The 27,454-nt window shown below is 46.7% G+C and overlaps 1 protein-coding gene across 1 annotated transcript in view; it reads left to right on the top strand.

Moving 5' to 3' along the window:
* The window catches only part of ETFDH (electron transfer flavoprotein dehydrogenase), a 56,013-nt gene extending 32,321 nt beyond the window's left edge, over positions 1-23,692 (top strand). The window contains exons 11-13 of the mRNA XM_063920472.1: positions 3,886-4,068; positions 20,784-21,005; positions 22,138-23,692. Of these exons, the coding sequence (XP_063776542.1) occupies positions 3,886-4,068; positions 20,784-21,005; positions 22,138-22,301 (569 nt within the window). The 3' untranslated portion in view covers positions 22,302-23,692. The remainder of the gene's footprint in view (positions 1-3,885; positions 4,069-20,783; positions 21,006-22,137) is intronic.
* The last annotated feature ends 3,762 nt before the right edge of the window (positions 23,693-27,454 follow it).

Below are 27,454 nucleotides of genomic sequence, written 5' to 3'. Positions count from 1 at the left end.
TTTTCTGACACTGCCAGATAATATATATTACCACAGGCAAACTATATTCAGGAGGCGGCCTCTGATGCAGGCATTATGGCGGCCAAGGCATCTACTACTTCTATCCTGGCTCGCCGGATTCTGTGGTTACAGTCCTGGACGGTGGACCTGGACTATAAGAAGACCTTGAAGGTGCTCCCTTTTAGGGGAGATATACTATTTGGGGATGATCTGAACAAGATTGTGACCGACTTGGCGTCGGCCAAGACTGCGTTTCTCCCAAGTACTAATCCTTCGGCTCCAAAGGCTAAGAGTACTACTTTTCGTTCCTTTCGACCTCCAGGTAAAGCAAAGGGTCATGCGTACCCGAGAAAGGCTCGCACTTCCAAATCCTCTAAGCCCAAACCTAAACGTTCTTAGGCCGTCCATCAGCCTACTTCCAAAGCGGACAAGCCTGCTGCATGACGGGGCGGGCCTCCCCCTGGGGGACCCCAGGGTGGGAGGCCGACTTCTGCAGTTCACCCAGGTATGGTTAAAGACCACTTCGGACGCCTGGGTGCAGGAAGTGGTCTCTCACGGGTACGCAATCTCTTTCAAGAGACGTCCCCCTCGACTGTTTTGCTCAATTGTTATCCCTTCGGATCCATTAAAAGCACAAACTCTACATTTAGCTGTCCAATTCCTCCTGGAGACAGGAGTGATAGTGCTGGTGCCTCTGTCTCAGAGAGGCAAGGGATACTATTCGACACTGTTTCTAGTTCCGAAGCCGAATGGATCCTCCCGGCCTATACACAACCTCAAATCTTTGAACAAATTTGTGAGGGTGTCCAAATTCCGTATAGAAACACTGCGCTCTATTGTACTGGCTTTGGAACTCAAGGACTATATGGTATTCCTGGACATACAGGATGCTTACCTACACATACCTATTGCCATGTTGCATCAGCAATATCTACGGTTTGCTATTGGCAACCTTCATTATCAGTTCCAAGCCTTTCCTTTCGGACTGATCACGGCTCCTCAGATCTTTACCAAGGTCATGGCGGTCATGACTGCCCTTCTCCGCTGTCAGGGTATCCGGATCCTGCCGTATCTGGGCGACTTGTTGATCCTGGTGAACTCCCCAGAGGTTCTCCTCCGTCATCTGGAACGGACGGTCCAATTTCTACAAGCCCATGGGCGGCTCATCAACTGGAAGAAATCCTCACTGGTCCCTGCTCAGAGCATTACTGGACACACACACACTCACTCACTCACTCTCTCACTCACTTGTTCTCGTCTCCAGAGAAGGTCCTGAAACTTCATGGCCGAATCAGATGCTTCCTCTCTCGCCAAAGAGTGTTTATACACTGCGATGCAAGTACTAGGCCTCATGGTGTCGGCCTTCGACATGGTAGAGTACGCTCAATTTCATTCCCGCCCTCTGCAGAGGTTAATCCTTTCCAAGTAGGACTGCTGGCCACACCGGATCAGGTCTCAAATGATCTCCTTGACTCCAGAGGTTTGTCTGTGACTAAGTTGGTGGCTACAGGACCAACAATTGAGCAGGGGTCGTCCTTCTGGATCTCCATCTGGGTCCTCCTAACGACGGATGCCAGTCTGCGGGGTTGTGGTGCGGTGTTGGAGCAACAATCTCTCCAGGGTCGGTGGACCAGGGAGGAATCTCTCCTCCCGTTAAACATTCTGGAATTGCGGCCAGTGTTCAATGTGTTGACACTGGCCCTGTCTTTCATACAGAACAGGCCTGTTCAAGAACAGTCGGACAACGCCACCTTGGTGGCGTACATAAATCACCAAGGCGGCACTCGAAGCCGCATGACAATGATGGAAGTGTCAAAAATTCTTCGATAGGCGGAACGCCATCTGCCAGCAATATCGGCAGTGTTCATTCCGGGAGTCCTCAACTGGGAAGCAGACTTCCTCAGTCGTCAGGACGTACACGCCGGGGAGTGGAGTCTTCATCCTGAGGTCTTACAACTCCTTGTGGACAAGTGGGGTCTACCAGATGTAGACCTGATGGCGTCTCGACATAATCACAAGGTTCCGGTCTTCGGAGCAAGGACCAGGGATCCTCAAGCAGCGTTCCTGGACGCACTGGCAATTCCATGGAACTTTTGGCTGCCATACGTGTTCCCTCCAGTGTTACTCCTGCCCAGGGTACTATGGAAGTTCAAGCAAGAATGAGGAATATTGCTTCTAGTCGCTCCAGCCTGGCCCAGATAGCATTGGTTTTCAGACGTACAGGGTCTCTCGATCGAGCGTCCTCTTCTACTTCCTCAACGCCCAGACCTCCTCGTTCAGGGCCCTTGTGTTTACCAGGACCTGGCAAGACTGGCTTTGACGGCGTGGCTCTTGAAGCTTCACTCCTGAGGGCCAAAGGATTTTCTGAGGCGGTTATTCAAACTATGTTGAATGCCCGCAAACCGGCTTCTGCACGGATTTATTACAGGGTCTGGAAGTCCTACTTCACCTTATGTGCTGCTTATGATGCATACAAGTTTGGGACTTCCAGACTTCTGGCTTTTTTTGCAACAAGGCCTGGATTTAGGACTTCGCCTGGCCTCCCTCAAGGTTCACATTTCTGCCTTGTCGGTGTGGTTTCAGCGAAAAATTGTATCTATTCCTGACGTTCATACATTCACTCAGGGCGTACTACAGATTCAGCCTTCCTATGTCCCTCCTGTGGCTTCATGGGATCTGTCTGTTCTTAATGCCCTTCAAGAGTCTGTTTGTTTGAACCTCTTGAGTCTGCGGACCTTAAATGTCTAAGATCATTTTTCTGTTGGCTATTGCCTCTGCTAGGAGGGTGTCAGACTTAGGCGCTTTGTCCTGTCGTCCACCCTTTCTGATTTTTCACCGTGCCCGTGCAGTTATTACAACTCGCCTTGGTTATCTACCTAAGGTGGTGTCATCTTTCCACCTTAACCAAGAGATTGTGGTTACGGCCTTTATCTCTCCTGGTTTGCCCTCCAAGGAGCGGTCTTTGGATGTGGTACGGGCTTTCCATATATATGTAGAAAGGACTGCCTCTATCAGGAGATCAGATTTTTTTTTTGTACTTTTTGATTTTCATAGACGTGGCTGGCCTGCGAATAAGCAGACCTTGGCCTGATGGATTAGAATGATTGCACAAGCTTATGCGTAGGCTGGACTCCCAGCTCCTGCTGCTATCAAGGCCCATTCTACTTGTTCTGTTGGACCTTCTTGGGTGGCTCGTCGTGGCGGGTCCACTGAACAATTTGTGCAAGGTGGCTGCGTGGTCCTCAGTGAACACGTTCATCAGGTTCTATGCCTTTGATACTTCCGCCTCCCAGGATGCTTCCTTTGGACGCCGGGTTGTTGTGCCCGCTACAGTGCGTCCCCTCCCATGAGGAACTGCTTTAGGACATCCCCGATGTTTTTCCCTGTGGAATACCAGTGTACCCTGCTGCAGAAAAGGAGATTTATGGTAGACTTACCATTGTTAAATCTCTTTCTGTGAGGTATACTGGTTTCCACAGGGCGCCCACCCTGACGCACTTAGCTTCTTGGGGTTTGTATGGCATTAGCCGCAAGTCCCTTCTCCTCTCGTGAGAATGTGGGTATATGTAACTAACATTATACCGTCTCTCTTACCTGCTACTGCATTGGACTGGTTAACAAAACCGCTCCAGTGCCTGGAGGTGGTGCAGTGCATCCTGAGAACAGTCAAAGCTTTAGCCTGTTGGTGCCTCGGATCAAGATCCAACTCTACACCCCGATGTTATTCCCTGTGGAAACCAGTGTACCTCGCAGAAAGAGATTTAACAATGGTAAGTCTTACCATAAATCTCCTTATTTAAAATAAATCTGTGTAATATCATAAGGGCAGAGAAACTAGTATGTATACATTTTATATGTCTTATTCCGTTTTCTATTATTATCTAGGACTAAATGTCGAAGAGTATGAAGAGAACTTAAAGAAATCTTGGGTGTGGAAGGAGCTATATTCAGTGAGGAACATTAGACCTTCCTGCCATGGTCCTCTGGGATTGTATGGTGGTATGATCTACACTGGTATTTTCTACTGGATACTAAGGGGAAAGGAGCCTTGGACACTAAAGCATAAAGGTACAATTGTTGAAAGAAAGTAGTGTCACTCTAAGGGGGGTATCCAATTTCCTTCAGTAATTTACTGCAGGTAATTGTATCCCCAGGGGCTATCCAATTAGCCCATATAAGCCGGCATGAGCCGCAATTCATCTGGGATTTTGTTTCACCTGCCTCAGGCATATTTGCTTCTAACGTCTACATCCCAAATTAAGGTTTTGAGTTGGAATGTTAGAGGGTTTATTGATGAGATTAAAAGCTCCCTTGTCCAGGGTATTTGTTTTAATTCAGAGGGTGGCTTGTTTCAGTCTGAAGTCTTTGCAAACGGACACGTGGGGGCGCTATGTTTCTCTATCATCCATTAGGGGACACTGGAGAACTAGACAGCTGGGGTGTGTAGGATGCAGACCAGAGGTAGCACAATGTAGTATAAAAAAAAAAAATATGCACAGCAGGCTCCTCCCCCTTCACGCCCCCCAATCCCTCCAGTTTGAAAAATTGTGGTGGAGGTAGCAGCACAGGAAAGGAGCTCTTGCTCCATGAAAGGTTTTTTCCTCTTTAATTTTACAAGTGGGCCGATCCAGCCTATGAGAAAGATCCCAGTGGAAGGGATCAGCATCTCACTTAGCAGATCATCAAGCAGTGAGTACTCAGCAGAAGCATTGCGCGCAGCAAGGTGGCTAATTCCTTTCCGCCCCCCTCCCCTCAGGTGGTAGTGCTGGTACAGTGTCAGGCTTTACAGGCGCGCAGCTACTGAAGTCAGCCGCTGAGGTCAATGCTGAAGCGGCGACCCAGCGGCAGTGCAGCGCAAGGATCCAGGATGGAGGATTTGAGCGACAGTCATGGGTCAGAGGCAGACGGCGGCAGAAGACAGCCAGGTAGTTTTACAGGAATACTCTGAGGTAACATGGCTCCCTGTGGGCGTGCAGGACGGGCTAACAGAGTGGGCAGGCAGAGCCTTCACAAAAGCAGCCGGATAGGTTATGCATCAGGGGCTGTGAGGTGTATGTAAAAATTCAGTTTTGGACATTTTAGTTTTGTTTTTTTCTCTCAGGCGCGCAGATAGAGCGCAATATCATGTTAGTATTTCACTAAGGTGCAGTGCATAGGGACTGCGGTCACATAACAGGTTATACATACTGGCGCTGGCTGAGAGAAAAGAGATTAGTATAGGCTCTATTGCGGAGATTTTCTGAAATTTATGGATTACAGGCTATATATTTTGTCTTCCAAGGGACACTGCTGACAGGTCCTACGGAGGAGGAGCACCAGAATATTTCAACTCTGTCAAATCAAGCTGTATCAACAGTTGGTGGTGTGGGGGTTGTAAACGTCAGGCTGGTTAAAAAAAAAAATATATATATATATTTTATTTATTTACTTATTTTTTAATATAATTCCAGCTGTGTGACTCCTGATTTTTTTTTTCATTGCTCCCTATATCACTACAGTCTTTCTCCTCCTAGTCTAATAGGGTGAAAGTACTGCTGATTGGTGTGTGGGTGTTTTATCATGTCGAAAGCACCAACCAAGACCACAAAAACTTAAGTGTGCTCAAAATTTGGAAAAAAAGAGCACTAACGTTGGCAGCAGCGGGGTGTGCGACACATGTTTGGGAATGGATGCTCAGCCTGGGAGTAGTGGTCCATCAGGGTCATGGGAAAATGCCCTGGCAGATATTTCTAAAGAAATGGCGAAAACTCGCAAGCAACATTTAGAATGGGCGGCGGGTTTTTCCAAAACTATGGAGGAATTCCTAATTAGAATTACTCCCCCCGCAAAGGTAGAAAAGAGTGCGTGTAAAGCGGTAAATAGACCCCTCCCTCTTCTGCAGGAAGAGTCGGAGGAAGAGGGTCTCATAGAGGAGGTGGGGAAGTCAGTAGAGGCGGTACTTGATATCGGTCCTCAGGAGGAGGATGCGGAGGTCAAGGGGTTAGAATCCCTTATTGAAGCTGTAAAACAGGAACTTAAGAGGAGGTTAAGGAACCTGAAGTCTTTGATTTATTTGACTCTCAGAAACCGCAAACAGCAGTTTTTCCGATTCCTCAGACTCCCCAGTATCTGATGGGAGAGGCTTGGAAGCAGCCAGATAGACTCTTCCAGATCCCCAAAAAGTTCATGGCTAATTACCCACTACCCAAGGGTGTCATGTTTAAGTGGGAGGTTCCGCAGATTGTGGACACTTCCCTAGCTAGACTGTCAAAGAAGACAATCTTGCCGTTACCAAACACTAAAGGATGTGTCAGATTGTAAGTTGGACATGGCACTAAAATCTATCTTTGTGACTGCCGGAGCATCACAAAGGCCTACGATTATTAGTGCTTGGGTGAACAAGGCTATTGTAGCATGGGCTGGTCAAATTGTTCAGGCAGTAGCGGAGGATAACAACCAGGAAGAAATAATTTGACTAGCGGAGCATATCCGTGATTCGGCTACATACATTTGCCAAGCTACAAAGGATGCTAGCAGGATAGCATCACGCATCTCTGCTTCGGCCATAGCGGCCAGAAGGATTCTGTGGCTCAGAGAATGGCAAGTGGATTCTGATTCCAAGAAGGCAGTGGAGGCAGTCCCCTCTGTAGGGGAGGCTTTATTTGGTCCGGAATTAGACAAGTATATTTCACAAGCAACAGCAGGAAAATCTACTTTTCTGCTTACCACGTATCCTAGAACTACGCCACCGATCAGAAGAAATTACTCTGGCCTAGTGTTCAACTCTTTTAGGTCTAAGTCCTTTTGTGCTAGAGGAAGAGGTTTTGGCGGTCAAGCTCGTGGAAACAGAGGCAGAGGCCATTCCCAGTCCACAGCCTGAAAACAGGACTCTAAACCTGCCGACAAGACCGTGTCATGACTGTCTCCCAGCTCACCCTTAGGTCTCCAAAGGTGGGGGCACGATTGGAAAGGGTTTAGGACCCCTGGGCCATAACCTCACCGGAAGTCTGGATCAACAATATTATTTCCCAGGGATACAAAATAGATTTTCTGAACCAACCTCACAGTCAGTTCTTTACAACAGGCCTTCCTTTGTGCCCTCAAAGAGCGAGGGCATTAGATACAGCGATTCAAAAGTTACTTCAGGTGGAAGTAATTATGCCTGTCCCAACTTCTCAAACAGGAACGGGATTTTATTCAAATCTTTTTATAGTGCCAAAACCGGATGGGTCCGTCAGACCAATCCTCAATTTAAAGGTGTTAAATCAATTCCTGCCTGTTTACAGATTCAAGATGGAATCAATACAGTCGGTTATTGTGGGACTGGAGCAAAGGGAGTTTATGGTATCGATGGACATAAAAGATGCGTGTCCCAATTTGGACCCCACACCAAGCCTATTTACGGTTTACAGTGGGCAAGTCTAATTACCAATTCAGAGCCTTTCCGTTCGGCCTATCATCAGCCATGAGAATCTTCACGAAGATCATGGTAGTAATGGTAGCGAAATTGAGATAGGGGTAGCGATAATGCCGTATCTGGATGACCTTCTCATAAAGGCTCCCTCTCAGGACCAGTTAATCAGAGACGCTCCGATCACTCATCATTTTCTGATTTTCTGATTTAACATGGCTGGATCGTGAATTTCAAAAAAGTCCAATCTGCAACCAACGCAGAGGATTCAATTCCTGGGTCTCATTTTAACGATACATCTGAAGGTGTTTCTTCCAGAATTCAAGATTCGAGACATCAAGGATGGTTTCTCTGCATCTTTGTGTACGGCTTCTAGGAAAGATGGTAGCCTCCTTCGAAGTGATCCAATACGACAGGATACATTCCAGACCTTTTCAGCTGACTCTGATTGCTCAGGGGGCAGGCATGCATTTACTTCTCCACCGAAAGATTTGCTTGTCGTCCCAGGCCAGGACCTTGTTAATTTGGTGCTTGATCCACAAGAACCTAGCGGCTGGATAGAGGTTTTGAATCTGGGATTGGAAGATTTTGACTACAGATGACAGTCTCAGAAGATGGGGAGCAGTACTGGGCAACAATCAGTTTCATGGAAGATGGTCACCACAAGAGAACAGTCTTCCAATAAATGTTCTGGAGCTAAGAGCCATTTACAATGCACTTCTTATGGCGGAAGACCTAGTATGGGCTCAGCACATAAGTGCAGTCGAACAATGTGACGGCAACGGCATACATAAACCGTCGGGGAGGAACAGGAAGCCGCATGGCTTTAAAAGTTGCCACAAAGATTCTGTCTTGGACAGAAAAGCGCAACATAATCCTGTTGGCAGTCTTCATTCCAGGAGTGGACAATTGGGAAGCACATTACCTCAATCGTCAAGATGTACATCCAGGAGAGTGGTGTCTACATCCACAGGTATTTGATGCAGTGGTAAGAAGGTGGGGTCTGCTACAGATAGACCTAATGGCCTCTCGGAGCAACCATCAGCTGCCAAGTTATGTGGCCAGGACGCGGGATCCAGCAGCAGAGGCAGTGGACGCGCTGCTGATTCCCTGGATATACGATCTGGTGTACATCTTCCCGCTGTTTCCCCTGTTACCGAGAGTGTTGAAATAGGTGAAACTGGAAAGAGCTTGGGTGATTTTAATAGCACCAGACTGGCCTCGCAGAAGTTGGTACACGGATCTGAGGGGACTGCTGGCTGAAGATCCTTGGAAACTGCTGCAGAGAAAGGACCTGTTGTCACCCAGATCTGATCCATCTGTGTTTGACGGCGTGGTTCTTGAGACCAGGATACTAAGAGACAGGGGTATCCTGAAATCGGCTATTCCTACTATGTTAGCGGCAAGGAAGCCTGTCACAGCGGCACATTGCTACAGAATTTGGAAGAAGAACATGGACTGGTGCCAGCCTAGGGGTTGGAACCCCAGAGAGTTCTGCCTTGCTAGACTGTTGAGGTTTCTACAAAATGGTTTGGATGGCGGTTTGAGATTGGGATCCTTGAAGTTACAGGTCTCAGCCCTCTCTATCCTTTTCCAGCAACGTCTGGCGTCTTTGCAGGAAGTCCAGACATTTTTACAGGGTGTGTTGAGAATACAACCACCTTTTCGTCCGCCCACGGCCCCATGGGATCTAAATTTGGTGCTAGAATTTTTTTAATTGCCCGTTTTCGAGCTTTTGGAAAGAGCGGATTTTAAATGAGTTGGAAGGCAGTCCTGCTCCTAGCTTTAGCGTCCACAAGAAGGGTCTCAGAGTTAGGTGCCCTGTCATGTAAAAGTCCTTTCTTCGTTTTTCATGAAGGCGGAGCTCCGTACAAAGGAGGTCATTCTGACCCGCTCGCTGCTATTTGTCGCAGCCGAGCAAACGGGTCTCTACTGCGCCGGCGAAGGCCGTAGCAGGGCTGCGATCGCCTCTGCCTGATTGACAGGCAGAGGCGGTCGCTGGGCGGGAGGGGGGCGTAACGGCGGCGTTTGGCCACCGTTTCGTGGAAGCGGTCCAGCCAACACAGGCGTGGCCAGACCGAACGGGGGACGGGCCGCAGTGGCTGCATGACGTCACACGCAGCCGCTGCGGGCCAGGGAGCGATAAGTAGCTCCCGGCCAGCACGCTAAAGCTGCGCTGGCCGGGAGCTACCCTTGAAGTGCAAAAGCATCGCCGCTGTGCGATGCCTTTGCACTTCTGCTGGGGATCCGGCACTGACATGCGGGGCGGACTAGCCATGTGCTGGACGACCCCCCGCATGTCAGTGTGAATGATCGTAGCTGTGCTAAATTTAGCACAGCTACAATCAACTCGGAATGACCCCCAAAAGCTGAGTTTTTACCAAAGGTGGTTTCGGGTTTCCACATAAACCAGCCGATTGTGGTTCCCTCTTTCCAAGGATTGTCCGAGGGGTACAGGTCCTTGGATGTGGTCAGAGCCTTAATGGGGTAAATTCGTTCAGGCTACTGTTTCTATTAGGAAGTCAGATGCTTTGTTGGTACTGTATGCTCCCAGGAGGAGTTGGCAGGCTTCAAAGCAAATCTTGACCAGATGGATACGACTAACCATCAAACGGGCATATATTGCTTGTGGTAAGAGTTCCTTTTCGGGTAGGTGCTCATACCACCAGATCAGTAGGAGCTTCATTGGCTGCGGCTAGAGAAGCTTCCACTACCCAATTGTGCAGAGCTGCAATGTGGTCGTCAGCACACATGTTCACTCGTTTCTACAAGTTTTATACGTTTGCATCTAGAGATGCAAATTTTGGACGTTTCGTTCTTCAGACTTCGGACAGCACTCCCGCCCATAGGAGTATCTTTGGGACGTCCCCAGCTGTCTAGTTCTCCAGGATGGCACTTAAAAAAATTAGCCCCAAACAGCACATGATGCAAAGAAAAGAGAAAAAAAGGTGCACTGTGGTCGCTGGACGGCTAAGCTAAGCGACACAAACACCTCAATATCACAGGAATTATTTGTTCTAATCAATGGTATTATTGGTCCAAATCACTGGAAGGAAATAACAAAATCACTGGAATTATTCATAAACATTTGTAGAAAGTCGCTGCTTTCTGATTACAGAAATGCTCAGATATTCCTGCGAATCCACAATCCCTTCCCAGAGGAAAAAGAAATTTGAGAAACCGTTGTTTGAGAACGTTTTACCTTACAAAGGAACAAACCACTTTCCAAGAAGACTGACATTTTTGGGATTATGGAGACATAATGTTTTTGAATATAAATCCTAAAGCAGGTGGTGTATTAGAGCAAAAGAGTGCAAGAGACCAGCCATGCAGTTTCTGAAATGTTATGACAAAATGTTACTGTATTTCATAAGCACTCATTCCTAACTCTGCTAAGTACTGTTTGGTATACTGTATCTGGCTTCCATGAGGTAGTTGTCCATTATTTCAGCTTCCATTGACCTTTTTGAAAGCGGTAGAAGTTATTGATTTTTTTTTTTTGCCCCCTATCAAGAGAACGGCCGATATATCGTCCAGTGTGTACGGGCCTTTAGTCTAATCTACCTAACATACCACACCCCCATAAACTGGGATAACTCATGCATTCTTCCCTTAGGGGCCCACACCCGATCTCTCCTCAAGTCCATCTCCCAATGGGTGGACAATTTCAAATATTTGGATGTTTGGATTTTAAACACACCTCAGGATTTATTTCTCTTAATGTCACACTGCAATTGGAGTACTTGAAGGCCTGGGTTAGGGTTTGGTGAAACTTTCCCTCATTGTGGGGTCGTGTTAATTTAATAAAGATGGTGGTGCTTCCTAAATTCTTAAACATTTTCCATAATTCTATGGTTCTTCTCTCTGGGATTTTTCAGCAGGTAAATAGTCTAATTTCTTCCCTGATATGGGTGGATCATCAGGCCTGAATACAACTTAATGTGCTAACGAGATTGAGGGTGCTTGGAGGCTTGCACTCCCACGCTTCAGACTGTATTATTATGTGTCCTACTTAGCTCGTAGCTAGTTGTGCAGCTGGGCCTATCTTTCACCCCTTTACAGACTTTATGTGGTAAGAAATCTAGGATCCCTTTAGTTTTCCAAGCAACAGGTGTATGGGAGCATGTCTTGAAACTGTTGGCGGTGGAGGGTCTCGACCCAGATACTCCATTATGACATTCCAGAGCTTTGTTTGAACACTCCACTATACAGGTTTGGGGTAGTGGGAGTGTTCAACTCCATACCTCAGGGATTCTTAATTCATTTAGTCAACTACAACAGGAGCTTAGTTTGCCTACTGTCCACTTCTTCAGGTTTCTGCAACTCCGACATGCCTTGTCCACTCAATTTCTTGATGCCCAACCCCCCCCCCCCCCCATATCCCACACTTCCTTGATCATTGAGTACTCTCCCATTAAATAATGTATGATGTTGTCCAATTTGTATTAATTTTTCCTACAAGCCCATCACTACAGAGTCTTAGAATAAAATGGGAGGCTGATCTGGGAGTTATACGGGAGGATAAGTGGCGATTGGCTCTGGAGTGCCCCCTGGTTTCCACTTCCTCTATTCAATATCAACAAATACTATTGTTTCTTTTGCACAGGGTATATCTTATCCCAGTACGTCTGAGTAGATTTCTTGGTAGGGAAACGTCTCCATGTCCTAAATGCGGAGCTGCCTGGGGTACATTCTGGCACTTATTATGGGACTGCCCTTTGGTCTCTTCTTTTTGGAACAGAGTATTTGGGGTGGTGTCCTCTACCTGTGTGCCACATGGGTTATTTACTCCTACTGTCAATATTTTCTAAATCTTTGCAGTTTAGCTAAAGTATGCATAGCTCGTACTAGGGTGGCCAATCCCGGATTCGGGAACATAATGGACACCGGTCCATAATAATGGCCCTTTAACAACATCTGGGCGACGTGGTTTGACTCTGAGCTTTCCAAACCTTCTCCCAAGGCTGACTCTGTCTCAGCCCCCATTCCCTAATCAGTTCTTTAGCAGCTCTTGGAATATTAGATTTCTAGTCTTTACTACAACTACTGTCGACACTGTTGTTCCTACGCAACTGTATGATCATTCTGTTTTTGCTATTCTTCTGTACTGTGGTTATGAATACTATGCTTTTCTTCTAGTGTCATTTCTTTAAAATTGCACTTGCTGTATTATCTTTTATGAAAAGAAAAAAAGTTCTGTTCCTGTTTAATAGTACTGTATGTACGTTATGCCTTTTTAAAGTCTTAATTAAAAAAATTACTTAATTCAAAAAACGGGTACTTTACCAGTAAATCCATTTTTCCGATTCCACAGGGGACACTGGAAGGTCATTAAGGTGGGGTATAGATGGTGGACAAGTGGAGCTGGCACTTAAAATTCTTTGAATAGTGACTGGCTCCTCCCCTCTATGCCCCCCCTACAGACCAGTTTCGAAAACTGAGCCTGAGGGGAGACGACTCGATACAACACGACAGAGGAGGAGGAGAAAGAACGAGAACTGTGTGTGTGTGTGTGTGTGTGTATATATGTATGTATATATATATATATAATATATATGTGTGTATATATATATATATGTATATACAAGAACGCTTGTCATTGTCATCTGTCAACATTAATGTAAATAACTCTGAGGAAAATTCTCCCACACTGGAGAAACTATACCCAAAGACACCCATCACTGGGAGGGCGTTCAGTGTCCCCTGTGGAATCAGAAAAATGGATTTACCGGTAAGTACCAAAATCCCCACTAGGGGACACTGGAATGTCATTATGGTCCCAGAGCTCCCATTACGGACGGGAAAGCGCTGAGAGTCCTGTAATACCGCTCAGCCAAACTGAGCCGGTGAAGCCGCGAAAGTATCAAACTTGTAGAACTTGATAAACGTATGTTTCCCCAACCAAGTTGCCGCTCTACACAACTGCGTCAAGGAAACTCCTCTAGCAACCACCCAGGAAGAACCCACTGACCTAGTGGAATGGGCGGAGACTGAAGTAGGCGGAGGTAGTGATGCTGCTAGATACGCCTGTCGAATAGTAAATCTGATCCAACATGCTAATGTCTGTTTTGAGGCCGGCCAACCAGGCTTGGCGGCATCATAGAGCACAAAAAGAGCATCCGTCTTGCATAACGTAGCTGTTCTCTCTACATAAATCCTCAGAGCCCGAACAACGTCCAGGGTTTTGAAGAGGCGGAGTCGTTTGAGAGTACTGGAACTACAATAGGCTGATTAATATGAAAGGCTGAAACAACCTTATGTAAAAAAGAACTGTGTGTGCGAAGTTCTGCGTTGTCCTCATGGAAGATCAAATACGGAGGACGGCACGAGAGAGCTCCCAACTCGGAGACCCTCCGAGCTGAGGCCAGTGCCAACAGTAACACCACCTTGCATGTAAGGAATTGAGCTCCACCGATTTTCAGAAGCTCAAACAGGGATGATTGAAAAAACGAAAGAACTGTATCCAGATCCCAGTGAGCTGTGGGAGGGACAAAAGGTGGCTTAAGGCGGATAACCCCTTAAGAAAAGTCTGTAGCGCAGGCAGTAAGGCCAATTTTCTTTGGAAAAAAATTGACATGGCGGAAATGTGAACCTTTAGTGACCCTAGGCTCAAACCCGCCGAGAAGCCAGCCTGTAGGAAAAGTAGAAGTCTGGCCAACCTAAAGGAAGTAGGCGAGAATTGACGCTGTTCACACCATGAGATGTATGACCTCCAAATGCGGTAATAGTGTCTAGAAGTGACCTCCTTTCTAGCACTCATCATAGTAGGAATTACTGGTGCTGGGATGCTGGGACAGTGGCTGTAGTTTAAAGAAACTGTGCCAAAGCCCCACCGGCAGCTCCCACGGTGCAGACACAGGGGCAGTAGGCTGCCTATCTGTCCTCAGCTGGAAAATAGATAAATCTCTGGAGAAGCCCTGAGAGAGAACCGGCTCCCTCGGGCACATTTTTGAAACTGGTCGGTAGGGGGGGCATAGAGGGGAGGAGCCAGTCACTGTTCAAATAATTTAAAGTGCCGGCTCCACTTGTCCACCATCTATACCCCACTGTGTAATGACCTTCCAGTTTCCCCTGGTGGATGAAGGAGAAAGAGGTGCTAGATATACACTGACAGTCGTGGCAAGGTGGTGACTTTTTTTTTTTTTTTTTTGTCCCCCAAGAAAAATATAGATGCGCTGCATTCCTCTCTTTCCCTGCAGTACTAACTATGCATTACTTCCACCACAAAACTAAAACCTGCCTTGTAGCTAGTAATGAAACCTATTCTACTCTAATATTGCTATACAAAGTTATATCGGACAGATTTATCCTTCTGTTTATTACATAGCCAAACACACCTTATCATACACAAATCTACATATCAAAAAATAGACAACTACACTGCACCCTTGCACAGGCCGGGGAAACCAGTCAACTTTTGTAGGTTTTTCCCTGCCCATATTTTAAGTGCCCTTCACACCAGCAGCACTATACTGAGTAACATACACACTACTGAAGGCTTTCCCACTCTCAGCCCCTAAGCGACAGGATAAGTTTTGCTAGTCTTCCCTGATGCTTTAGTGTTCAGTTTTCACTCGCCTGAAGAAAATATAAGGTTTCTTCTTATAGCTAATCACTTTATTATCATTTATTTCTCTTACGCCCTAGAGGATGCTGGGGACTCCGTAAGGACCATGGGGTATAGACGGGCTCCGCAGGAGACATGGGCACTCTAAGACTTTAGATGGGTGTGAACTGGCTCCTCCCTCTATGCCCCTCCTCCAGACCTCAGTTATATCCTGTGCCCAGAGGAGACTGGATGCACTACAGGGAAGCTCTACTGAGTTTCTCTGAAAAGACTTTTGTTAGGTTTTTTATTTTCAGGGAGCACTGTTGGCAACAGGCTCCCTGCATCGTGGGACTGAGGGGAGAGAAGCAGAGCCACTTTCCTGGACTGATGGGCTCTGCTTCTTAGGCTGCTGTACACCATTAGCTCCAGAGGGTCGGAACACAGGTGTCGTCCTTGCTGTTCGTCCCAGAGCCGCGCCGCCGTCCTCCTCACAGAGCCGGAAGATTGAAGCCGGGTAAGTATAGGAAGCAAGAAGACTTCAAAGGTGGCAGAAGACTTCAGATCTTCATGAGGTACCGCGCTGCGCACCATTGCTCCCACAACACACACAGGCACAGCAAGGGTGCAGGGCGCAGGGGGTGCGCCCTGGGCAGCAATTTTTACCTCACATAAGACTGGCACACGTATATAGATACTGCGGAGGCAGTATATAATAAATCCCCTGCCAGTATAATAAAAATAGCGGGACCGAAGCCCGCCATCGAGGGGGCGGAGCTTGATCTTCCAGCACTAACCAGCTCCATTTTCTCCACAGCATGCTGCAGAGAAGCTGCTCATGGACTCTCCCCTGCTGAACAAGTAACAGGGGGCAAAAACGAGGGGGGGGGGGGGGGCACATTTATTTGGTGCTAGACTTTGTTTCAGTATCTAGTGGCGCTGGGTGTGTGCTGGCATACTCTCTCTCTCTCTCTGTCTCTCCAAAGGGCCTTATTGTGGGTCTGTCTTCATATTCATATATCCCAGTGTGTGTGGGGGTATCAGTACGTGTGTGTCGACATGTCTGAGGCGGAAGGCTCGTCTAGGGAGGAAGCAGAGCAGATGGTGGTGGTGTCTTCGTCGGCACAGCCGACACCTGATTGGTTGGACATGTGGAATGTTTTAAATGCTAATGTGGCTTTATTACTTAAGAGATTGGACAAAGCAGAGTCCAAGGAAAAAGCAGGGAGTCAATCCATGGCTGTTACTGTGTCACAAGACCCTTCAGGGTCCCATAAACGTCCCTTTTACCAGATAGCAGACACGGATTCCGACTCCAGTGTCGACTATGATGATGCAAGGTTGCACCCAAGAGTATTCAATATATGATTATTGCAATAAAAGATGTTTTGCATATCACAGAGGACCCTTCTGTCCCTGACACGAGGGTCTGCATGTTTAAGGAAAAGAAACCTGAGGTAACGTTTCCCCCATCTCATGAGCTGAACGCTTTATTTGAAAAGGCTTGGGAAACTCCAGACAAGAGACTGCAGGTTCCCAAGAGAATTATTATGGCGTATCCCTTCCCCTCAAAGGACAGGGTACGGTGGGAATCCTCGCCCACGGTGGACAAGGCCTTGACGCGCTTGTCCAAAAAGGTGGCACTACCGTCCCCAGACACGGCGGCCCTAAAGGATCCTGCGGATCGCAGGCATGAAATTACCTTAAAATCAATTTATGCGACTACGGGAGCCCTGCTCAGACCTGCAGTAGCGTCGGCATGGGTGGGTAGCGCAATTGCAGCTTGGGCAGATAACTTGTCATCTGACATTGACACCCTAGATAAAGATAGTATTTTGTTGACCTTAGGGCACATCAAGGACGCAGCGTTATATATGAGAGAGGCTGCGAGAGATATTGGGCTTTTGGGTTCAAGAGCAAATGCCATGGCAGTTTCTGCTAGAAAGTCCCTGTGGACCCGTCAATGGACAGGTGATGCTGACTCAAAGAGACATATGGAGACTTTACCTTACAAAGGTGAAGTTTTATTTGGGGAGGGCCTCGCGGACCTGGTTTCCACAGCTACCGCGGGTAAGTCTTCTTTTTTGCCTTGCGTTCCCCCACAGCAGAAGAAAACACCTCAATACCAGATGCAGTCCTTTCGGTCTTACAAGTTCAGAAAGGGGCATGACTCTTCCTTCCTCGCCAGAGGTAGAGGGGAAAAAACGGCAGCTACGGCTAGTTCCCAGGAACAAAAATCCTCCCCGGCCTCTACAAAATCCACTGCATGACGCAGGGGCTCCGCTGCGGGAGTCCGCACCGGTGGGGGCACGTCTTCGACTCTTCAGCCAGGTCTGGGTTCAGTCGGATTTGGATCCTTGGGTGGTCGAAATTGTATCCCAAGGCTACAAGCTGGAGTTCGAAGATGCGCCTCCACACCGATTTTTCAAATCGGCCTTGCCAGCTTCTCCCCCAGAGAGGGAAATAGTTTCAGCTGCCATACAAAAGCTGTGTCAACAGCAAGTGATTATCAGGGTTCCCCTAGTGCAACAGGGGAAAGGGTTTTATTCAACCCTATTTGTGGTCCCGAAGCCGGATGGCTCGGTCAGACCAATTCTGAATCTAAAATCCCTAAACCTATATTTGAAGAAGTTCAAATTCAAGATGGAATCTCTCCGGGCAGTGATCTCCAGCCTGGATGGGGGGTATTTTATGGTGTCACTAGACATAAAGGATGCATACCTTCATGTCCCCATATATCCTCCTCATCAGGCGTACCTGAGATTCGCTGTACAGGATTGTCATTACCAGTCTCAGACGTTGCCGTTTGGGCTTTCCACGGCCTCGAGAATTTTCACCAAGGTAATGGCGGAAATGATGGTGCTCCTGTGCAAGCAGGGGGTCACAATTATCCCATACTTGGACGATCTCCTGATAAAGGCAAGATAAAGAGATCAGTTACTAAAAAGCGTATATCTCTCTCCCTGAGAGTACTACAACAACACGGCTGGATTCTCAATCTACCAAAGTCGCAGTTGGTTCCGACAACTCGGCTGTCATTTTTGGGCATGATTCTGGACACGTAATAAGAGGGTTTTTCTCCCAATGGAAAAAGCCCAGGAACTCCAGAACATGGTCAAGGACCTGCTGAAACCAAAAAGAGTGTCAGTTCATCAATGCACTCGAGTATTGGGAAAGATGGTGGCGGCCTACGAGGCCATTCCGTTCGGCAGGTTCCATGCGAGAACTTTTCAGTGGGACCTTCTGGACAAGTGGTCAGGATCCCATCTACAGATGCATCGGAGGATAAGCCTGTCCCCCAGGGCCAGGGTCTCTCTCCTGTGGTGGCTCCAGAGTGCTCACCTTCTAGAGGGTCGCAGGTTCGGCATTCAAGATTGGGTTCTTGTGACCACGGACGCGAGCCTCCGAGGATGGGGAGCAGTCACACAAGGAAAAAAATTTCAGGGAATATGGTCAAGCCAGGAGGCTTGTCTACACATCAATGTACTGGAATGAAGGGCCATATACAACGGCCTTCTTCGCAACCTACCCATTCTGATCCAGTCAGACAACGTCACAGCCGTGGCGCATGTAAACCGCCAGGGCGGAACAAGGAGCAGAGCAGCAATGGCAGAAGCCACCAGGATTCTTCGCTGGGTGGAAAATCATGTAAGCGCTCTGTCAGCGGTCTTCATTCCAGGAGTAGACAACTGGGAGGCAGACTTCCTCAGCAGGCACGATCTCCATCCAGGAGAGTGGGGACTTCATCAAGAAGTCTTTGCAGAGGTAACAAGTCGTTGGGGACTTCCTCAAATAGACATGATGGCTTCACGCCTCAACAGAAAGCTTCGGACGTATTGTTCCAGGTCGAGGGACCCTCAGGCAGTGGCGGTGGACGCCCTGGTGACACTGTGGGTGTTTCAGTCGGTCTATGTGTTCCCTCCGCTTCCACTTATTTAAAAAATATTGAGAATAATAAGACGAACAAGAGTGCAGACAATACTCATTGTCCCAGATTGGCCTCGAAGGGCCTAGTATTCAGATCTTCAGGAAATGATCACAGAGGATCCGTGGCCTCTTCCTCCCAGGGAGGACCTGTTGCAACAGGGGCCCTGTGTGTTCCAAGACTTACCGCGGTTACGTTTGACGGCATGGTGGTTGAACACCAAATCCTAGCTAGGAAAGGTATTCCGGGGGAAGTCATCCCTACTCTACTCAAAGCTAGGAAGGAGGTAACGGCGAAGCACTATCACCGTATCTGGAGGAAATATGTATCTTGGTGTGAAGCCAGGAATGCTCATACGGAAGATTTTCAGCTGGGTCGTTTTCTCCATTTTCTACAGACAGGAGTGGATATGGGCCTAAAGTTAGGCTCCATTAAGGTGCAGATTTCGGCCTTATCTATATTCTTTCAGAAGGAATTGGCTTCTCTCCCAGAAGTCCAGACTTTTGTAAAGGGAGTGCTGCACATCCAACCTCCTTTTGTGCCCCCAGTGGCACCGTGGGACCTTAACGTGGTGTTACGGTTCCTTAAATCACACTGGTTTGAACCTCTTCAAACAGTTGAATTTAAATTTCTCACTTGGAAGGTGGTCATGTTGTTGGCCCTGGCATCTGCGAGGCGGGTGTCCGAATTGGCAGCTTTGTCTCACAAGAGCCACTATCTGATTTTCCATGTGGATCGAGCAGAGTTGAGTACTCGTCCTCAATTTCTGCCTAAAGTGGTTTCGTCGTTTCATATGTACCAACCTATTGTGGTGCTTGTGGCTACGGGGGACTTTGAGGATTCCAAATCCCTTGATGTAGTCAGGGCCTTAAAAATTTATGTAGCCAGGACGGCTCGGGTTAGGAAAACAGAGGCACTGTTTGTCCTGTATGCAGCCAACAAGGTTGGCGCTCCTGCTTCCAAGCAGACTATTGCTCCCTGGATCTGTAACACGATTCAGCAGGCTCATTCTACGGCTGGATTGCCGTTACCAAATTCGGTAAAGGCCCATTCCACTAGGAAGGTGGGCTCTGCTTGGGCGGCTGCCTGAGATGTCTCGGCATTACAGCTTTGCCGAGAAGCTACTTGGTCGGGTTCAAACACTTTTGCAAAATCCTACAAGTTTAATACCCTGGCTGAGGAGGACCTCATGTTTGCTCAATCGGTGCTGCAGAGTCATCCGCACTCTCCCGCCCGGTCTGGAGCTTTGGTATAAACCCCATGGTCCTTACGGAGTCCCCAGCATCCTCTAGGACGTAAGAGAAAATAAGATTTTAAACCTACCGGTAAATCTTTTTCTCCTAGTCCGTAGAGGATGCTGGGCGCCCGTCCCAGTGCGGACAAATTCTGCAAGGCTTGTATATAGTTGTTGCTTACATAAGGGTTATGTTACAGTTGAGATCAGTCTCTGGCTGATGCTGTTTTGTTCATACTGTTAACTGGTTTAGTATATACCATGTTCTACGGTGTGTATGGTGTGGGCTGGTATGTATCTCGCCCTAAGATTAACAAAAATCCTTTCCTCGTACTGTCCGTCTCCTCTGGGCACAGTTCTATAACTGAGGTCAGGAGGAGGGGCATAGAGGGAGGAGCCAGTTCACACCCATCTAAAGTCTTAGAGTGCCCATGTCTCCTGCGGAGCCCGTCTATACCCCATGGTCCTTACGGAGTCCCCAGCATCCTCTACGGACTAGGAGAAAAAGATTTACCGGTAGGATTATAATCTTATTTTTTCTATTGCCATTTTTCTAGTGTTACGCCAAGAGAGAGGTTACCCACAGTTCGTACTTCTATGCTTATATCTTCATAATATGCTCATGGCACTTCTTTATCGGGTGGCAGGCAGCTTTTTACGTAGCTGTACTTTTTCATTTCTTCCCCAGGTTTGGACAGCGCTCAGTTAAAGCCAGCCAAGGACTGCACACCAATAGAGTACCCCAAACCTGATGGCAAAATAAGTTTTGACCTGCTTTCATCGGTGGCTCTAAGTGGCACTAACCATGAACATGACCAGCCTGTACACCTAACACTACGTGATGACAGTGTACCAGTCAGTAAGAATCTAGCTATATATGATGGCCCAGAGCAGAGGTACTGCCCAGCAGGTGAGTGCCCACATAGCCTCTAACTATATAGGATTATGCTTCAGGTAACAACACTGCTCCTCCCCTCTGTGGGGGGGGGGGGGGTTAAAGTGTTTTGCGTGCCGGCGGCTAATAGATGGCGCCCGACGGAGCAATCTAAGTATTGCTCCGTTCAGCCGTGCACAGCTGCCGGTGCTGACATTACGGTTATGTTGTTCCGTCATTTTGATGGGCTGGTAACTAGTAGGGAATAAAACACTAAAGAAATCCCAAAATATTTTTTCTTTGATTACCTTCCCCCAGCATTTGTAATTGCAATGGCAGCAGGTTACAGTGGTATGAAATGTGTTTGTTTATAGAATTGTTTTATTCATGTGTTGAGCCAAAGTAAGGGCTATGTATTATGAGCATTGTACTGGGCCGATTCAGGTACCCGCAAGGCCCCAACTTGGGAAATGTGTATCCTAAAAAAAAAAAAAACACATCTCGATGAGTGAAGATTATTACATTGAATATGCCCCATAGTTATGCCCTAGTTCATATGTTGAACCATTAGTAGTGCCTTAGTTAATGTTATGTCCCATAGTAGTGTCCTAGTTTATTTTATGAGCCATAGTAGTGCCCTGATTCACATTGTCACATTGTAGTGCTGCCAGTACACATTATGCCACACAGTATCCACAATTCAGATTATGACATACAGTATCCCCAGTTCATATTATGTAGGCTGACCATATTAGCCCTTTAAACTGGGACACTCATGAATTACACAGGTTCCGTGGCTGGCTGACTTCAAGCCTGCATGTCACCTGGTTTTAATCAGCAACAGAATTTGTGTAATTCATGAGTGTTCCAGTTTAAAGGGCTAGTATGGTCAGCCTATATTATGCCACATTACAGTGCCCTTCAGTTTATTTTAAACCACATTACAAAGAGGTCCAGGGGTCACAAGTAGATATTTGTAGGCCTCAAGGCAAACATTTGTAAGTGCCATTATGTACCTCCATTGGTGGAAAATGTATATGACACGTGTAACAGTGACAGGGAAGGTGGGCCCCTCTCAGCTCCGGGCCCCAAAGCAGCTGCACTGCCCGCACCTATGGTAGCTATGCCCTTGCGCAGCAGACAGTAACTTTCTCTAATCCTCTTCCAGGTGTTTATGAATTTGTCCCTCTAGAATCGGGTGAAGGATCACGGTTACAAATCAATGCTCAGAACTGTGTACATTGCAAGACATGTGACATTAAAGATCCAAGTCAGAATATTAACTGGGTTGTGCCGGAAGGAGGAGGCGGGCCTGCCTACAATGGAATGTAAAGCGCACTGGACTGCAGTATTTTATCCTATCTGGTGACTAAATGCTTCCACCATCAGAGACCAGAGCTTTTCTGAAAAGCCATTAATTGCTGATGAAGTTGTTATTGAATGTGATATGCGAGGGCTGAGGATCTCCACTACGTGCTCATGTGCTTGCACTAACCTACTAATGTAGAATGAGCAGTTGATTTTTTTGTTTCAGAGAATGGTTTCATGCCATAGAATGACTTTTGTTTTTGACTGGTCAGCTTGGAGACTACTGTGGGGCATGGTACATATCAACTGTGGACAATGCCTTATTTATGGATGTGATCTAAACCAGTGGTTCTCAAGTACCCCCAACAGTTCATGTTTTCCAGGTCTCCTCACGGGATTGAAAGTGAAATAATTTTCTCCACCTGTGGGTCTTTTAAAATGTGTCAGTGAGTAATGAATACACCTGTTCAACTGCTAGGTGACCTGGAAAACATGAACTGTTGGGGGTACTTGAGGTTGAGAACCACTGAATTCTAAACAGAAGAGCTTTATATAAATTCTACAATTTTTATGTGTTTAAAAGAAAAACAAAAGTTTTTACAAAAAAATTTGTTTTGTACAATTTGTTTCTTTAATGTCTTCCTTATGTTTTAGGTCTACAAAACTGTGCTGCCAGCCTTACAGTAATCAAGTTGTACATTGGTGTGTGTATAAATGCACATACTTATACTGTAGATGGCTTCAGTATATTACTAAGCGGCAAGTGTCTCAAACGTGCACTGTGCATTCAAAATAACACCACGTTGGCTTGTAAGAACATGGGTCTGAGGCCAAGGGCAAGTCAATCTGTATACATATTGCGCCAATGGTTACATTTATTGTGATGATTTATAGGATATACTACTGCATGGTAGCCAATAATACAGCCATACATTTGGTTTCAGAGTAACCTTAAATTTGACAAGTTTCTAACTTGAATTATTAGGTTATTTAACATATTAACCATCGCACCAGCTAACCTATGTGTCATCTAGAACTGTTATCTATGCATTTCCCAGTCCTTGTTGTATGCGTCATCTTGCTGCTACTATTGACCACTCTACCTACTGTGAGCTGGTGAGACATACACTGCCAATTATTCCTGGACTGTATCATGCTGGCAGAGACTAGTGGGCAGCCATAGCAGTGCCCTGAAGAGCAACCAGCCATAAAATATGACTAATCTCAAAAGGTTAATGAGCAGATAGTGTCACTTCAATGGTGGCAAGACAGTACCTGTCCTATATAGTGCTGATTCAACAGGAGAGAGTGAACCCATCCAGAGTGAACAATCCTCATTCAAATAGACTGTGGGGAACAGGCAGCCATGTGTGTATCACTATATACATTTCATTACAGTAAATATCAGCAGTTTTCCTGTGGTTGTCATGTGTGATACAGTAATGGGTGTATATACCACCAATATGTGGTGGCAGAAGGGTATATCATGGCATCTGTTTAGAGCATTGGTGGTGCTGCTGCCCTGTCACTTTGCATTACCCTAGTATTAGCTTAATGTCATCAGCCATGCGCTTGTGGTAAGCCATCTGGTAATGTGTCCTTGAAATAATCTTTATTTTTGCCTCCTTCTATAGAATTGTTTGCAAAGATTGATAAGGAGAGCTGTGAAGTTGCGTTCATTTATTATGAGGTTCTCCAAATGCTGTTCCAGCTGGTTTCTGGGGCAAGACTGAATTGGCATTAAAAACAGGATGTTTTCCCCAGGTAACATCTGCTCCCGCGATCAGTGAGATGTTAATGACCACTTCATTTTGGGAAGTCTACTAGTACCCAGCTGTAACTACAATATTGGGAGTGGTTATAGAAATCATGACAGGCCTGTGATATGGATGATAATGAGCAGGGTAAGAAGTATGATTGCCAGGGCAGAGAATGGAAGAACATGTGCACCAGCCAAATGGTCGCTGAAATTTGATATCACAAAAGCATAAATAATTTAGTGTCTTAAATATCTGCTATGTAAATACATACCTGAGAGAATCCCAGATAGCTGAAGTGTGTAACAATTCTGATCCATGGCATCTGCAAAATAACACCAGTGCTGGTTGTGAGGTCAGCAGCCAAAATGTTGTTAGGGTTAGTCTGGTGTTGATGTTTGGCACCTGACCTGTAGATAGTGTGTTAGCTCTCCGGTTAATACATCTACAGTAAAAAGATAGTCAATAGGTCAACAGATAAAAGGTAGACCGTGCTTCAGGTTGACAGGTTCAAAACATCGACATGACATTGGTTGATGCAAGGTTTTTTTGTTTCATCATTAAAGCTGGGTACACACTGGCCGATATATCGGCCATTCTATTGAACAGCCGATATATTGCGGGTCCGTCGGCCAGTGTGTACAAGCGATAGGTCTGTGAACTCCATCGTTCACAGATCTATTGCGTCGGCCCTGTTGCACAGCCGACGGCCAATATATCGTTGGATATATTGGCATGTCGGTGTGTGTGTGTGTATGGGCGGTCAGCCGACCGCCCGTACACAAGCTGCAGGAGCCGGCGGTGACTGACAGCTGAACTGGGTGGGTGTGTGTAAATGCCCGCCCAGTTTGTGACATCCGTCCCCGACATATTGGGCAGTGTGTATGCACAGCACACTGCCCAATCCGGCTTTAGATATAGCTGTAGACCAGTTGATCTACAGATATATCTTTAAGTGTGTACCCACCATTAGCATCCATGGAGACTATGAGTGGGAATAGTAACCTGTGCCAAGCACAGCAAACATACACATATCCACTTATTTGGCACAGCTACAGTATGCTGAAACCTATAAAGTGACCAAAAAACAACCTATGTTGACCCTGTCAACCTTTTGCATTGTGACCATTTTGGGTCAACCTATTGACTGTCTTTTTACTGTTGAATCACAACCGTAACTAGCTAGCAGTTTGTGCTGCAGTGTAGTAGACACCCCAACATCTGCCAGATGTAACAGTATAACAAGATACCCAGCAGATACCAACCTCATAAAAATCAGTCCGGGTCTGGCAAAAAGTCAGAACAGGTTTATGAACAAGAAAGTAGCTGAGCTCAGGCACATGAAATTCCAGCACAGATGCAGGAATGATGTCATAACTTTTAAATAAGAAAAGAAAAAGTCAGTAACTTTGTCCAAATACCTGTTGTTCAGTCAAGAAGCAAGGCAGTAGCAAGATGTTAAATAGCAATAAAGAGTTCATGCCCATATCAAAAACACACATCTAGAGGTCAAGCAGAATATAAGGATACATTGGGGCACTATGATTAAACAATCAGGTGTGAAAATAGGATTTTAATTAACTACTGGTAAATCCTTTTCTCTTAGTCTGTAGAGGATGCTGGGGGTCCACATTAGTACCATGGGGTATAGACAGGTCCAATAGGAGCCATTGGCACTTTAAGTGTTTGAGAGTGTGGGCTAGCTCCTCGTGCTATGCCCCTCCTACCAGACTTGGGCTAGCTCCTCCCTCTATGCCCCTCCTACCAGACTCAGTCTAGAAACTGTGCCCGAGGAGACGGACAACTTTGAGAGAAGGATTTTACACAGATAGTGGCGAGATTCACACCAGCTCACACATACAAGACAAACCAAGCTAACTAGCTTGAAAACTCAGCAACGGCTGAACAAGATTACTTAACCAAGTAACAAAACAGTACTCAACCAAGAACTAAGCAGTACTGAACTAAGTAACCACTGCAGGATCACGAAGCATTGGGCAGGTGCCCAGTATCCTCTACGGACAACGAGAAAAGGATTTACCGGTAGGTAATTAAAATCCTATTTTCTCTTACGTCCTAGAGGATGCTGGGGTCCACATTAGTACCATGGGGATGTACCAAAGCTCCCAGAACGGGAGGGAGAGCGCGGAGGCTCCTGCAGAACCGATTGACCAAACTTCAGGTCCTCAGAGGCCAAAGTATAGAACTTTGAAAACGTGTTCGACCCAGACCAAATAGCCGCTCGGCAAAGCTGTAAAGCCGAGACACCCTGGGCAGCCGCCCAGGAAGAACCCACCTTACGAGTAGAGTGGGCCTTAACAAATGTAGGACATGGCAATCCTGCCGTAGAATACGCATGCTGGATAGTGAACCTGATCCAGCAAGAAATAGTCTGCTTAGAAGCAGGACACCCAAGTTTCTTGTGATCATACAGGACAAACAGAGAGTCCGATTTTCTGTGACGAGCAGTCCTCTTCACATAGATTTTCAGAGCCTTTACAACAGGGCTGGCCAAACCGGTCCTCAAGATCTACCAACAGTTCATGTTTTCCAGGCCTCCTGGAGATCTGTAGAATTGTCAGTTAGGAATGAATGCAGCACATCTTAATTAGTAATGACTACACCTGTGCACCAGCTAGGTGGTCTGGAAAATGTGTACTGTTGGTAGATCTCGAGGACTGGTTTGGCCAGCCCTGCTTTACAACATCCAAGGACTTTGATGAAATTGAGGAGTCAGTAGCAACTGGCACCACAATAGGTTGGTTGATATGAAATGCCGACGCAACCTTCGGAAGGAACTGCTGATGTGGCTGGAGCTCAGCTCTATCTTCATGGAAGATCAAGTAGGGGCTCTTACAAGACAAAGCCCCCAACTCCGACAACCGTAGAAGCTAAGGTCAACAAAGTGACAGATTTCCATGTGAGAAACTTGACCTCAACCTCCTGTAGAGGTTCGAACCAATCCGATTGGAGGAACTGCAACACCACATTAAGATCCCAGGGCGCTGTAGGTGGCACAAAGGGAGGCTGGATGTGCAGTACCCCTTTCAAAAAAGTCTGAACCTCAGGGAGGGAAGCCAATTGTTTCTGGAAGAAAATGGATAGGGCCGAAATCTGGACCTTTACGGATCCCAACCGCAGGCCCATATCCATACCTGCTTGCAGGAAGAGGAAAAAACGTCCCAGTTGAAACTCCACCGTAGGAAACCTCTTGGACTCACACCAAGATACATACTATTTCCAAATGCGATGGTAATGTTTAGACGTTACTCCTTTCCTAGCCTGTATCAGGGTAGGAATAACCTTGTTCGGAATGCTCTTCCGAGCTAATATCTGGCGTTCAACCTCCATGACGTCAAATGTAGCCGCTGTAAGTCTTGATAAGCGAACGGCCCCTGCTGCAGTAGGTCCTCCCGAAGA

The sequence above is a fragment of the Pseudophryne corroboree genome, chromosome 1 (assembly GCF_028390025.1).
Source record: "Pseudophryne corroboree isolate aPseCor3 chromosome 1, aPseCor3.hap2, whole genome shotgun sequence".
Classification (NCBI taxonomy): domain Eukaryota; kingdom Metazoa; phylum Chordata; class Amphibia; order Anura; family Myobatrachidae; genus Pseudophryne; species Pseudophryne corroboree.
The sequence above is the reverse complement of the archived record's forward strand: the minus strand, read 5'-3'. Positions and strand labels throughout refer to the sequence as shown.